The sequence below is a fragment of the Babylonia areolata genome, chromosome 5, assembly GCF_041734735.1.
Source record: "Babylonia areolata isolate BAREFJ2019XMU chromosome 5, ASM4173473v1, whole genome shotgun sequence".
Taxonomy (NCBI): Eukaryota; Metazoa; Mollusca; class Gastropoda; order Neogastropoda; family Buccinidae; genus Babylonia; species Babylonia areolata.
Genome location: NC_134880.1, coordinates 56,244,968 through 56,260,460, shown reverse-complemented (window position 1 = coordinate 56,260,460; position 15,493 = coordinate 56,244,968). Strand labels below are relative to the sequence as shown.

Genomic DNA, 15,493 nt, shown 5'->3' with positions numbered 1-15,493 from the left:
AATCCCATAGTCACCAGTATTTTCTCCCTCTCCACTAGATCTTGAGTGATGGTCTGGATACTAGTCATTCAGGTTAGACGATAAACCGAGGTCCCATGTGCAGCATGCACTTTGCGCATGTGAAAGAATTCATGGCAGCAAAAGGGTTGTCCCTGGCAAAATTATATGGAAAAATCCACTTTGATTAGAAAACAAATAAAATTACAGGCAGAAAAAAAGTACAAGAAAAAGAAGGGGGGAGGCTATCAGTGTAGCGACATGCTCTCCCTAGAGAGAGCAGCCCAGATTTCACACAGTGGAATCTGTTGTGACAAAAAGAGTAATTCAGTTCAGTACAAATACAATGCAGTGTCTGAACACCTCTATAGCGATGTTGTTGTACTGTACAGGTGTGGAGCTCTGATTCGGGCACCACCCACAGCCCCCCCACAGACATCGTGATGAAGGGCAAGCGGTGGTTTGTCGGCGATGAGATGAAGACTGTCCTCTTTGACAGTGAAGAGGAGGTGAGTGGGAGGTGCAGGCTGGGGGTGAGGGTTCATTTTGTGTATGTTTGTGTGAAAGACAACAGCAGACTCCAACCCCCCTTGCCCTTCTTTTCATTTTTTGGGTGGGAAGTTTGACATACAAATGTATCAGCTACATTGACAGCGAAGTGATTGGAATTTGGAGGTGGGGGGGGTGTATGTTTGTGTGAAAGACAACAGACTCAAACCCCCCTCTGCCCTTCTTTTTCTTTTTTGGGTGGGAAGTTTGACATACAAATGTATCAGCTACATTGACAGCGAAGAGGACGTGAGTGGAATTTTGGGGAGGGAGTGGGGGGGGGTTAGGTTTTTGGGGCGTCGAGGGGTCTATTTGCCCATGCATTGAGTCTGAATTAACTTGGAGAATTGCTCTATACACATGCCAGTTGTTGTGACTGCCCATCACACATTGAGTCTGAATTAACTTGGAGAATTTCTCTATACACATGCCAGTTGTTGATGTGACTGCCCATCACACATTGAGTCTGAATTAACTTGGAGAAATGCTCTATACACATGCCAGTTGTTGATGTTAGTATTATTATCACTGTGACAGGAAATGGCGGAGTGTACCATGTCAAAGTCCAGTCTGCGCAGTGTCACGTCCTATTCCCACCATCGTTCCGGGCCTCGTGGAGAGGTGGAGTACGGAGAGGTAACTACATATTTTCTTCTGTCTTCACAAATTGGACAAATAGATTGGCAGGCGCAATAGCCGAGTGGTTAAAGCATTGGACTTTCAGTCGGAGGGTCCCGGGTTTGAATCTCGGTAATGGCGCCTGGTGGGTAGGGTAAAGGGTGGAGATTTTTCTGATCTCCCAGGTCAACATATGTGCAGACCTGCTTGTGCCTGAACCCCCTTTGTGTGTATACGCAAGCAGAAAATCAAATACGCTCATTAAAGATCCTGTAATCTATGTCAGCATTCGGTGGGTTATGGAAACAAGAGCATACCCAGCATGTACACACCCCGAAAACAGAGTATGGCTGCCTGCATGATGGGGTAAAAATGGGTTGGAATACCTCAGAGGCAGTGGTGGCCGTCAAGTGCAGATTTTATGGTTTGAAATTGAGAAAAACCTCCAGCTTCAGGGGGCTTCGCCCCCTTGCCCCCACCTTTCAGACTCAATCACAATTTCCCAATCTGATGCCTGATTTTACTGAACAACTGTTAATGCAGTCCTGAGAGGCAAGTCCAGATACAGAGTGGTGACTGACACCCTGACCTGTGGGCTCTGTCTTCTCTCTGTGAGATGACAGCCCTTCACTGACATCCTGACCTGTAAGCTTGTCTCATATCAGTGAGGTAACAGCCCTTCACTGACATCCTGACCTGTGAGCTCTGTCTTATCTCAGTGAGGTGACAGCCCTTCACTGACATCCTGACCTGCACGCTCTGTCTTACCACAGTGAAGTGACAGCCCTTCACTGACATCCTGATCTGTTAGCTCTATCTTATCTCAGTGAGGTGACAGTCCTTCACTGACATCCTGACCTGCACATTCTGTCTTCTCTCTGTGAGATGACAGCCCTTCACTGACATCCTGACATGTAAGCTTATGTCTCATATCAGTGAGGTGACAGCCCTTCACTGACATCCTGATCTGTGAGCTCTGTCTCATCTCAGTGAGGTGACAGCCCTTCACTGACATCCTGACCTGTAAGCTCTGTCTTATCTCAGTGAGGTGACAGCCCTTCACTGACATCCTGACCTGTGAGCTCTGTCTTATCTCAGTGTGGTGACAGCCCTTCACTGACATCCTGACCTGCACGCTCTGTCTTACCACAGTGAAGTGACAGCCCTTCACTGACATCCTGATCTGTTAGCTCTGTCTTATCTCAGTGTGGTGACAGCCCTTCACTGACATCCTGACCTGTGAGCTCTGTCTTAGTGAAGTGTGGTGACAGCCCTTCACTGACATCCTGACCTGTGAGCTGTCTTAGTGAAGTGTGGTGACAGCCCTTCACTGACATCCTGACCTGTGAGCTGTCTTATCTCAGTGTGGTGACAGCCCTTCACTGACGACCATACTGGTCAACAGTAATCAAGTGGTTGAATTTACATATGTAAAAGTCATTTCAATGATTTCTTTTTTTGTTGTTGTTGTTGTTCACCTTTGAAACCATGATACCTCAGATGAAGGCGACATTTACTCTTGACTCAAAGTAAGCAATGGAAAATTCTTGAACAAGACGTTGAAGAATTAGAATAGTTAAGTGATGTTATACAATCGCAGAGGTTTTATCCCTGCACTCCACTCATTCTGATGATGTACTTATGCATTCTTGTCTAGTATGGTAGTTTTGTAATTACAGAGGCAAAACGTGTGTTCATCATTTGGTTTTCTTTTACTCATCCATTCATTGATCAGATTAAGATACTTTAAACCAAGCAAAATATGCTGAGCTGGTCCAAATAGTTTTGACTGCAGCAGTCAACGCTACAGATTGTTTTGTATAAAATCCATGCTTTTTTAAAAATTATTTTCAACAAATTTTCAAGCACCTCATTCACAGGAGCGTAAGAGTAGTTCTCTCCTGCACTCTAGTGAAGTACTGCCTTTGTCCATTAAAAATGGCAATAGCTAGACTGAAAGCAGTAGTTGCAACCAGCAGTTTATTGATTGCAGTTCACAGATGGAATTTCACAGAACCAGTTAGTTTCAGTCACAGTTAGAAATGCGTTAATCCTTTCCTTACATGAGTCATGTCATGTCTACCTCTCATTTCTTGCTTGATTTTGATTTTATTTTGATTTGATTTACAGTGTATGAATATGACTGATCAACAGTATCCTTATGAAGCCTCGTTATGTTTCAGGGGCAAGACCGAGAGAAGTGCGTCATTATGTAAAGGGGGCGTAACTCATCAGCTGCACCTCTTGTTATCACTTCCTGTCACTGTAAGCATGAGACACGGCACAAATGATTTATCAGGGAAACAGACAGGCTTCAGTTTTCTTCTTTTCTTTTTTTTTTTTTAAATTTTGTTAAGATTTTTATTTTTTATTTCTTATTCTTTCCTTTCTGATTTGCAACAAGTTGGAAAGGAATCGATGAGAAACCTGCTGGAGTTTTGGTGGGGTTTTTTGTTTTTTGTTTTTTTTAATAAAAAGCATGTGAGATTGTCAATTTTTCCATCCAGAGGTATTTCAAATTCTGTGATGATACCTGTCATTGCAAGGTTGTGCTATTTGAGAATGTTACCCAGTTTTATTTTATATTGAAAGGGTTTGTTTTGTTTTGTTTGTTTTTGTTGTTGTTTTTTTAACCCTGTGTGAAGTCTAGCAGTTCTGATTTTGTGACAAGTGCATCAGATTTTATGAGCATCCAAGTTTGTGTGTGTTAGATCTACCGCGTGATTATTGTGAGGATTGTGCATAGTGATTTAACCACAGCGCAGCGTTAAACGCGGAATTAACCGCCCCTACCACACTGCCAGTATACCATGCAGTATACCATGACCATCGATTGATGAACATCATTGACACATTGCACTGTTAACCAGTCACGACGTCTGTGCTGTGTGTGTGGATTAGCATTTTTGATCCTTCATTTTTCTCTCCATTTAATATTGCACTTTTTCCCTCTTTGTAGGTAATTGAAGGCTCTTATTTAGACAAAGTTAACTTTACTGAAAATGTGCCAGTTAAAAAAAAAAAGGTCTTGCTGACATTTTAAAACAGTGCCAAACTCGGAGGACTTTGTTCTGTGTGTGATCATGGTATGTACGTAAGTATACCTTCAGATTCTAAGAAACCGCTGCTGAGTTAGATGCTGAGTGGGATGCAGAAGCCCTGGGAAAGAAAACGAGGACAGGACTGATGGTAAAGCAGTGCATGACAGCTCAGAATACATATCAAGACTGGGTATGCAACATTTGAGAAGTGTCTATCCGTTCTCAGAGCTGTAAGTCCCCCCACCCCCGTAAACCATGGCAAAGATCTGTGAGATCCAAGAATGCACATCTGAACTATGGTCAGTGGGTGGCCAGCGTCCATTGATAGACGCACCACTGATAACAACCTCTACTTTTATCTAGACTGTCGCTGCAGACACAGGATGGCAACAGCTACAAGTTGGTGTTAGTTGAACTGATGAACCGTTTGGAAAAGGACTTTGAAGCAACATGCCAATGCCGGGTATGGTGTCCCCCCCCCCCCCACCCCCCCACCCCAAAAAAAAAAAAAAGTGCAGACTTAAAAGTTACCACAAAAACGTTTGACTTATTTTATCCATAGATATGGTTATCAGGATTTTTTGATAAGTAAAAGTGATGTAGCTGGTTTATATATATATATATGGGAAAATGCTGTAAAACGGTGCATGTAAGTTCAACATGCTACATGCATCAAGGCGTTTAGAAGTAGATCTTGTTTGGTGTTAATTTTTCTTGTTGATCCCTGGATTGTACACAGTGGATTAAGCGACTGAAGAGGACTAGCAGCAACATGCAAATATCGGTCAGGTTGTTAACAAAAACAAAACAACAACAACAAAACAGAAAAAATGGAGAATGCAGAGAAAATGTAATGTTCATTTATTTAAGAGATGATTATAGGGATTATTTAATGAATAAAAAGTGATGTAGCTGATTTTAGTAATATATATTCATGTGAAAATGCAATAGAATGGTACATGTAGGTTGAACATAGTATAGTACGATACAAGTGCCATGGCTTTTTAGAAGTAGATATTAAGTGTTGATTTTTCTTTTTGATCCATCAATTGTATTCAGTGGATTACATAACTGAAGATATTGTATGACGCTTTTTGTTGTGTTTGAGAGCAAATTCAGAATGAAAAGACGCATCTGTAGAAATACAAGGTTGTCACTGTATTCTTTATTAATGATATGATTAGATTTTTTTTAAGAGAAAACAAAATCATAACATCTGATAGCCCTGTTAAGTCAAGGGCTTGAGATCAACATGGCAAGTATTAATTTCAAAAGATAGTGGCTGAATCTGTTAGCAAATTACAGTGACGCAGAATAATTCAAATCCTTATTTTAAGACAAGTGATAGGAAGTTGTAGATATAACGGCCCATGCACATTATTGTCTTGCTTATCAGCTGCATTTTTGTTTTTTGTTGTTGTTTTTTCTCACTCTCTGTACAAAGCGAATTTTGCCAGCTGATATCATTCTAAGCCATGTTAATCTCATACTTTTCACAAATGATTTTATCAAGTGTATTCTGAGATTATATGTGTAAATCTGCTTATACATTGATGTGTGATCTCTATCAGGCTGGTAGCTTGCTTTTTGTGTTGGGTTCACGTTTGGTACTAAGGTTCACAGGTCTCTCATCCATTATCAGCCCCCCTTCCATCTCTCTTTCTTCTTCCCTGACCCTGTAGTGTGAAAGGGATGTTGATGCTAAAAGTGCCTGTTAAGACTTGCCTTTCATGGGTACTGTGTGTTTCATGTGTCCTCGTCACGTTGATAAATAAGAAATGAAAATCGGGAGTTATCTGTAACACATTTTTGTTTCTTTTTGTATAACATTCTGTGAGAGAATCATCATGTTGATAAATAAGAATTGAAAATCAAGAGTTTTAAGTAATTGGTTCTCGCTTTTTCCCTTCTTTTTTTTTCTTTTTTTTTTTAATAACATGTGAGAGATCATCACTAATTGTGTAATATTCTGAGATAGTTCTTTCAGGAGAATGTCAATTGATTTTCCAAATGCATCATCATGACAGATTTCCGGTGAGGAGGGGGGGGGGGGGGGGGTGATGGTGATCAAGATATTTTATCCCTGATGTTTTGAATGAAATTGATGTGTAATATCTCTGCATTGTTAAAGGACTACCATTTCAAAATTGATATGCACTAAGTCTGTTTTTCTTTGTTTTTTTTTTTAACATCAACAGCCTGTGTGATATTAGTATTTAAGTTAATAGATATGAATCATTACTTTTATTTAATCTAGATACTCTTAATATGGAGATGTTAAATCTGTTTAAAAAAATAAAGATAATAAAATAAAACAATAAGAACTTGTTGAACTGACAGCAAAATGGATGCAGCAGAATGATTATGGTTCATGGGGTCTTTTGTAGTCATACTCTTTCATAGTGCCCCATCGTGTTTTTTGCTTTCCCATATACTCTTTGTACAACCTTGACTTCTGACATGTAACTGTCTGCTCCACAGTAAACTGAATTGTGTTGAACATTTGACAAAGGCAGCGATCTCTCTTCTTCACCATTTTCATGTGTGATGTGTTTTTTTTTCTTCTTTTCCAATTCACTTGTGATTTTTTTAATGCTTTTGTCAGATCTGTTTTTGTTCATATCTGTGGTATTGTAGCCTCTGTGTGCTTGCTTTGAGGTGAATGCTTTGATCAGGTTTTGTAAATGAATTTATATTATATAGTCAACAGCTGTTGTGTCTTGGGTAGAGTTATTTGTGATGGTTTATTTCTAATAGATTTTCTTGGCTGTGCCAGTTTCCCCCACCCCCACACCCCCCACACCCCCAGTCATCATCATCTAGTTATTCCAAATGAGCCAGTGAGATATCTGCCTTGCAAAAGTTAAGTGTATGACTGAGACTGAGACTCATTCTGGTGGAGCTGTGTGTGTTCAGCTCAGGACTGATTGGAGTGGTGATTTTCCCCTGCTTTTAATAATCAGATGCCCACTTGACTGGTGAAGTTGATGAAACAAGTGATCGCCTCATCTTAGCCGTGTGGAGCAATAACCAGTTCACTTGAGTAAAGGGGTGATACATATAACACATTGAGGAATAGACTGTTTCTTTAAGACCTGATTTCTTTGTATTGACCATGATGGTGTTACACCTGATTCTTGGGGAATTTGATGTGTTGTTATATAACACACAGTCATTGATAAGCTTCATTTGGCAGTGTTTCACCATGTCCCTGAAACTTGCTTTCCAATTTGTCACACCAGGTTCCTAAAGGAGGAATTCCATAGACCCCCACCCCACCTTAAATACCATGCAAAAATTGTATGCCAAAAAAAAAAAGGAAAAAAAAGAAAGAAAGAAAACCAGGTGTCCATCTACAGGCAGGAAAACTAAACACCAGTTGGGGCTGAAATCATGGCACCAGTACAATCAAAGGAAGAAAGCTGTGTTGAAAATTAAGAGAAATTTAAATGCAGTCCTCTTACCATGGAGAGAAATGAAGCAAAGAGTAAGTATGGAAGTCAGGTGAACATCAACAAGGGAACAATTTGCTCGTCATGGACTTGGAAGAGGGGGATCTCTTCAGTCATTGTCTACACTGTGACGGGATCTACCTTCCAACCAAACATTGATCAGATTTGCTTAGCAAAGTAAAAAGTTGAGCTCCACCATGCAAAAGAAAATTTTGCTGCAGTTTATGATGTGAAATTGGGGTCTGTGATTTTACACAATGACAACAAACAGTTGTCATGTCATTATTTTTTTCTGTCAGTGTGAAATTTGCATAAAAATTTGCTTGCCAATTACCTTACACCAGGTCCATGAAATGCGTGGCTTGTCAGCAAGTTACACAAGATTCCTGAGGCATAAAGTGTCTTGTCAACAGTGAAAACATGAGACTGTTGATAGAGTGATGATATTACCTGGGTCATTGTAATGCGTTTGCCCTGGGGGTAGGTTCACTTTTATTGATTGTGATTGGATTGAACCTGTTTTATTGTAATCGTTACAACTTATATCTTGATTTGATTTTTTAGCCATGTCATCTACATTTTGTAGATTTCCTTGCCTGTGTCTGACCTACATCTTTATCTGCTGAGTAACAAAGTGATTTTTTTCATATTTTACTTTGTTGCAGTGATAACATTTTTGTAAACCAGTGTAGTTTTCTGCCCCAATTTATATACTCATCTTTACCCACGAGCCGTTAATGCATCATTCTTGCTTTTTTCATTCTATACATTGTGCAATTACTGGCTACATAGTGTGCTAACAGTTACATCATTTTGAATGGTGTTTCCTTCTGTTTTTGTTTTACAATTGTGGTTTGTAGAAATGCTGATGGAAACAAAATCATCTTTTTTTTTTTTTAAATGTACATCAAAATAAATCTATTATTTAACTTGCTTGGAAATTATTCAGAAGTTTTCACTGGTTTTGAAAACTAATGGGTACTCCTGTGACCCAGAAATTTACAACAATTTCAAGGAAAAAACAGAAAATTGTTAAGAGGGATTGTATTGACTATTTTTTTGTGATTTAAAAAAATAATTTCCAAACAAGTTTTTATGTGTAGACATATTTTGATCTGTTGCAGAAAGCGATCAGAAGTGTGAAGCTTGTCCTGTGTGTTACTTCGTTGATAAAAGGTCACATGGATTTTAAAGAAATGGTTTGATCACGCTCTCTTCACCAGCAGATCAGGGTCTCAGTTTGTCCCATCTTGTATGTTCACTTATCAATAAAAGTGAAGTGTATGCAACAACAACAACAAAAATTACAGTGTCTATATTTCCCTCCCAAATTTTGTATTGGTTGTATCTGATCAAAATTCTTGTAGACGAGAAACCCCATTTTTTCATACATTGAATTTTGTTGAGAACACTGATCCAGCATGTGAGGAAATTGGATTCTGTGATCTTAAATTGTCCCAAAATACTGAATGAATTCAGTGTAAAAACTTATTCACTAAAACAAAGAAAGAAACAAAAAGAAAGGAGGAGATGTGTTAATTGTCTGTACATGGTTGTCTCCGAAGAAATTTATATTTTCAGAACAAATGATTGTGATGATGTCTTTTCCAACTGGACCAAATATGTTCTGTGAGGTTTTTACTATTTTGTTGTCCTTCTGTTCTGCCTTCCCACATTTATTTTACTTTAGGACTGCAAACTGTACTGTACACTTGTAAACCCTGTTCATTGTAAACCTTTTTCTTTCACTGAACAATATGTGTATTTGGATATTTTATAAACATATACATGATGTACCTTCTATTCTTTGCAAAAGTAAATATTATTAAGTCTGTAGAGTTTTGGAGGAAAATGTGATTATGTTTTTTTCTTTCTTTCTTTCTTTTTTTTTTTTTTTTTTTTTTAATTCATTCATTTGCTGGGCTTCAGTATGCACTTGTTGTTTTGTAGAAACACTGTCATAAATATACACTTCATACTATGACCTTTCATGAGTAGTAGATTAATAAAACCAACTAAACTCTAAAATGTGGCTTTTGCATTTATGTGATTGTTTGGATTGGACATGTGATGTGTGTGTGTGGGGGGGGGGGGGGGGGGATGTTTGTGGGTCAAAACAGACCCAAATGTTAGTGAAGAAATTGTGTTACGAGTAAGCCTATTTGACTATGAGGAATGGTAGCTGTGCAGATTGTGTTCACATTTGTTTTGTTTTTTAACCGTCACTAATTTTGGTTCTCACTATGAATAATCTTAGGTCTTTCTACACTGTTCAGGCAATGCAAAATGCAGCTGTCATTTTTTTCAATATTTACACAAAACCAGTATCATTGTCACTCTCTATCTCTCTGCCTTTTCAGAATGAACGAAAAACAAATCAGAAACATGTATAATACTGTGAGTTTTATCTGCAAAAATATTCATCCCAAACAAAAATTAATTTTACGAGGAAAAATAGCCATTATAATTTGCTTTGTAGTTACCATTGCTGTGTACAAACATACTCTTCAGTTATCTGGCATATCTCACAAAATTCACATCAATTCAGATTATTTTTCTTTAGTACAGCCACTGCTGTTTAGCAAACAAATAAAAACACATGCAAAGTCAAGATGCCAGCATGATTCGAGAATGACAGACCTGCTACTTGGGTGGGCAGTCAGTACTTGTGATCAGTTTATTTATTCTTATTGACCACAGCCCAGCTGACGATATATGGCCTGTCAGGACTGAAAACACTATCAAAATCATCCTATAGAACCCAAAGAAGAAAAACACTTCTTGTAAAGAAAAACAGGCACAATTAGAGGCATATTATGCACTTAAACCTAAAACATGACTCTTACACTGACCATTCTGTTTATGTCAGAAGACTTATTCTTTGTTATCTGTTGCCCAGCGGACCAAATAGAATTAAGTCGGGGATGAAAAAGTGTAACTATCAATCCCATAGAATGTGGAGAACAAAATTTAAAAACACAGAAAAGAAAATCAGCAGTAGTACAGTCACATTCATGCACATGAACCTAGGAAATGCCTCTTGACCATTTTTGTCAGAGGATGAAAACAAAATACCCTAACCTGTTCATAAACATGATAATACACAATACACAAAAAGTAATTCAACAGGCATAGAAAATGAAATAGAATCTGCCAAAAGACACATTTCACATCCTAGGCACACACAAAAAGAATACAACATAATTTCCAATAATCAAGACAATAAAAAATACATAAAAACGTTCAAAAAGAAAATATATGTGAATGGACCAGCAAAGAAGAAAATGGAATGGAAGAGACAACAGAAAGAAAACAAAAAAGCTAGACACAAAGAGACAACAGAAAGAAAAGGAAAAAGCTAGACCCAAAGAGACAACAGAAAGAGAAAGCTAGATACAAAGAGACAACAGAAAGAAAAGGAAAAAGCTAGACACAAAGAGACAACAGAAAGAAAACGAAAAAGCTAGACACATAGAGACAACAGAAAGAGAAAGCTAGATACAAAGAGACAACAGAAAGAAAACAAAGCTAGACACAAAGAGACAACAGAAAGAAAACAAAGCTAGACACAAAGAGACAACAGAAAGAAAACAAAGCTAGACACAAAGAGACAACAGAAAGAAAAAGCTAGACACAAAGAGACAACAGAAAGAAAACAAAGCTAGACACAAAGAGACAACAGAAAGAAAACAGCTAGACACAAAGAGAAAACAGAAATAAAACAAAGCTAGACACAAAGAGACAACAGAAAGAAAACAAAGCTAGACACAAAGAGACAACAGAAAGAAAAGGAAAAAGCTAGACACAAAGAGACAACAGAAAGAAAACGAAAAAGCTAGACACAAAGAGACAACAGAAAGAAAACAGCTAGACACAAAGAGACAACAGAAAGAAAACAAAGCTAGACACAAAGAGACAACAGAAAGAAAACAAAGCTAGACACAAAGAGAAAACAGAAAGAAAAAGCTAGACACAAAGAGACAACAGAAAGAAAACAAAGCTAGACACAAAGAGACAACAGAAAAAAAACAAAGCTAGACACAAAGAGACAACAGAAAAAAAACGAAAAAGCTAGACACAAAGAGACAACAGAAAGAAAAAGCTAGACACAAAGAGACAACAGAAAGGAAACAAAGCTAGACACAAAGAGACAACAGAAAGAAAACAAAGCTAGACACAAAGAGACAACAGAAAGAAAACAAAGCTAGACACAAAGAGACAACAGAAAGAAAACAAAGCTAGGCACAAAGAGACAACAGAAAAAACAAAGCTAGACACGAAGAGACAACAGAAAGAAGACAAAAAAGCTAGGCACAAAGAGACAACAGAAAGAAAACAAAGCTAGACACAAAGAGACAACAGAAAGAAGACAAAAGCTAGACACAAAGAGACAACAGAAAGAAAACAAAGCTAGACACAAAGAGACAACAGAAAGAAAACAAAGCTAGACACAAAGAGACAACAGAAAGAAAACAAAGCTAGGCACAAAGAGACAACAGAAAAACAAAGCTAGACACGAAGAGACAACAGAAAGAAAACAAAGCTAGGCACAAAGAGACAACAGAAAGAAAACGAAAAAGCTAGACACAAAGAGAGCAACAGAAAAGAGGAAATTTCTCACCCAGAATTTCAAGCAAACATGGACAGTATTCAAACTAAAAGAGCCCCAGCATCTCCATGGGCGGATGGCAAAGGATTTGTAACAAAAAATGAAATAGATAATTTTTTTTTTTTTTACAATAAAAATTTTAAAAAAACACAAACATAATCATACCTGATACACAAACTTGTATGTAATAACAGGCATACCAGACCAAAACTGCCAGCTGACAACTCGCATGTCTCCCAAAAATAAAACAAAACAGTAAGAATACCCAATAATCATAACGTCCAGTCCGGATATGGACAACAACAAAAAAAAAACCGAAAAAAAAGAAAGAAAAAAAACCGAAAAAAAAAAAAACCGGAAAAAAAAAACAAAAACGAAAAACAAAAACAAAAGTGTGGCAGCTATCCTAGAAGAAAACAAGATTAAGTGCTGTATAAATACCTTTATCGTTACCATTATACAAATTACCATTATCATTATTATAATAAAGTGGCTATAGTGCTGGATTTAGAACTGAGGGTCCTGGCTTCAAATCCCAGAAAAAGAGGCACCTGTGACTGGATCGAGGGCAGAAACTCATCAGCATATAATAATTTTTTTTTTCAAATTAAGAATGCACAATTAAAAAGAAGACCCCAAAAAATCTGCTGCTGCAACATATCTGATCCATTTCCAAGGTTGTAGTTAACTGATCATGCTGACCACAAGTAATGCGGTTTGGAGTTCTTCACTGCCTTAACAATCATAACAGAAAATAAGTTTCACTGTGTCTCATAAGACTGTGAAGTGGAAATGACAAACTTCCCTCCCTTCCATTAGGTAAATGATCAAACAGCACAGCAGCTCACAACACAGCCCTTGTAACACACTGAATAGCTCATTATACATTTAAAAATGTTTGGATAAATAAACTGAAAATCACTTAAAAATCAATACTGCAAAAAAGATTTTTCTTTCTTGTAGATGACAACAATTTATCGTAATTCAAACAATTCTGGTATCTTATACAGTACACACAAACATCAATTAACAATGTTTCATAATCAAACAGATCTGACCATACAAACATACAATTTACTTTTTTTTTTTTTTAAGTCACTGCAGGGGTTTCCTCTGACCAGTGAAATATTTCTCTTCAAACAAACACAAGCTCATGGAAAAATCAGAAAAAATATTCATACACCATTGTTAATCAACTTATATATCACAGACACTGCTTGGAAGTAACAACCGAGTGAGAACACCACACACACACACACACATACACACACACATTCACGCGTGCACACACACACACACACACACACACACACACAATTGCTTCATGAAATTAGTATTGAAATAAGTGGCTTGTAGACATTTTCAAATCAGAATTTTTCAGGCAATGGATACCGTACCCATACTAAGCTGGTCGTAAATTCATGAAAATTGATGTCAAAGGGGAACATCTTAAAGAATACACGTAAGGTAATTTTGGTGAAGAGAGGATGGATATTTTCTGTGGGTGATATCATCTGAAGATAGGAGCTGGGTTATAACTTACAGATATAACAGAGCACTAAGTTATAATTGATAGATATAACTTTATTTTTTTCTTTATTTGTGCGAAAGAATCCCATGTAACAGAATATATATATTTTCTGAGAGGGATATTGTCTGGAGATAAGAAATCAGTTTTTATGAATACATATATGGTGGAAACTTTCTTTTTTTCTTTTTTTTTTCCAACATGAAAAAGACCCATGCCACGCACTTAAGAAGCATGTGAAAAGAATACATGATATTTACATGCATATTTATAGATCCAAACCACACCACCCACACAACTTGTGCAAAGAACAAGTAACATTTACATGCAAACTAATTAATTTACATAATAACCCAGCAGTATCAACTTGGGGGAAAAAAACAGCCTTCAAGAAGACTTACAGTATACACCATTCCCAGAGAGGAAGGGAGTTATAAGTAATTTTGCATACATCTGTGTGTGTGTGTGTGTGTGTGTGTGTGTGTGTGTGTGTGTGTGTGTGTGTGTGTGTGTGTGTGTTGTTTAAGTGTGCTTGTATCTGTGTATATGTGATTAGAACTGTCATCAAAGAGTCAAAATTGAAAAATGAACATATCTTTTAGTACCAGCCACATATCAAATACACATCATAAACTCTGTGTGTGTGTGTGTGTGTGTGTGTGTGTGTGTGTGTGTGTGTGTGTGTGTGTGTGTGCCTGTCTGTCTCTCTGTGGGAGTGTGCATGTATGTAAGCACTCATACATGAACAAAAAATGACAGCAGCAGAAAAAAAACCTTTTAGTACCAATCACATTATCACACCCTTCACAGATTCTGTTATGCTTGTTTTGAATGCAATATTTTTTCCCAGTTGAAAACAAACTGATTCATGTACACTTTCATTCTGCACACTTTCTGTTTTTCAGTCCAGTCACATTTCTCATGCCCATAAAATCACATCTTCAAACATATGGACAGTCAGATGTATGAATAAATATATCTTTCAATACAGTTTGTAATTCAAAACTGATGTTAAGAAATGTCTATGTACAAACACAAACAGAAAACAAAAAATCTTTAAATAATAACGTTTTGCTGATTATGTCATGGGCATAGTCCAGATCTGTAATTCTTGTTTATCCACCTGTAGAAATCCACTGAATGCATGTAACTGCTCAACTCATACTCCCCCCCCCTCTCTCTCTATCTCTCTCTCTCTCATACACAAAAAGCTCAAATACAACCATACATACATAAAACTAAACATGAAATTACCTACTTCATATCCCATTCATTTTTTTGATTTGCCTGTTCCAGTGCATACCCTCTGATGTTTTCCACCTAAGCCATGAAACAAGCACACATGCGTATTCATAGAAAATAAAATAAACAACTTCAGTGCAAACACAATTGTATACTTATCCAATGAAATATGTAAATGAATAATAATTCTGAAACATAATGCAAAAACTAAAGGAATAAAATAAAAACAAATAGTTTGAAATAGCAAAATCTGGTTTAAAAAAAAAAGAAAAAGGCAAGTTAAGTTTTTGTTTGAAAATGCATACCCACACACATTCAAATATCTATCAAGACTTAGTAACACAAACACACACAGATATATATATATATATATATATATATATATATATATATATAGAGAGAGAGAGAGAGAGAGAGAGAGAGATACAATATATATATATATATATATATATATATA

The 15,493-nt window shown here is 37.1% G+C and overlaps 1 protein-coding gene across 1 annotated transcript in view; it reads left to right on the top strand.

Annotated features, from left to right (window-relative positions):
* Positions 1–9,685, top strand: part of LOC143282200 (lamin-B1.S-like) — a 28,121-nt gene extending 18,436 nt beyond the window's left edge. Inside the window, exons 9-12 of the mRNA XM_076587791.1 lie at positions 390–506; positions 1,084–1,182; positions 3,348–3,429; positions 8,782–9,685. Of these exons, the coding sequence (XP_076443906.1) occupies positions 390–506; positions 1,084–1,182; positions 3,348–3,380 (249 nt within the window). The 3' untranslated portion in view covers positions 3,381–3,429; positions 8,782–9,685. The remainder of the gene's footprint in view (positions 1–389; positions 507–1,083; positions 1,183–3,347; positions 3,430–8,781) is intronic.
* Positions 9,686–15,493: the final 5,808 nt, after the last annotated feature.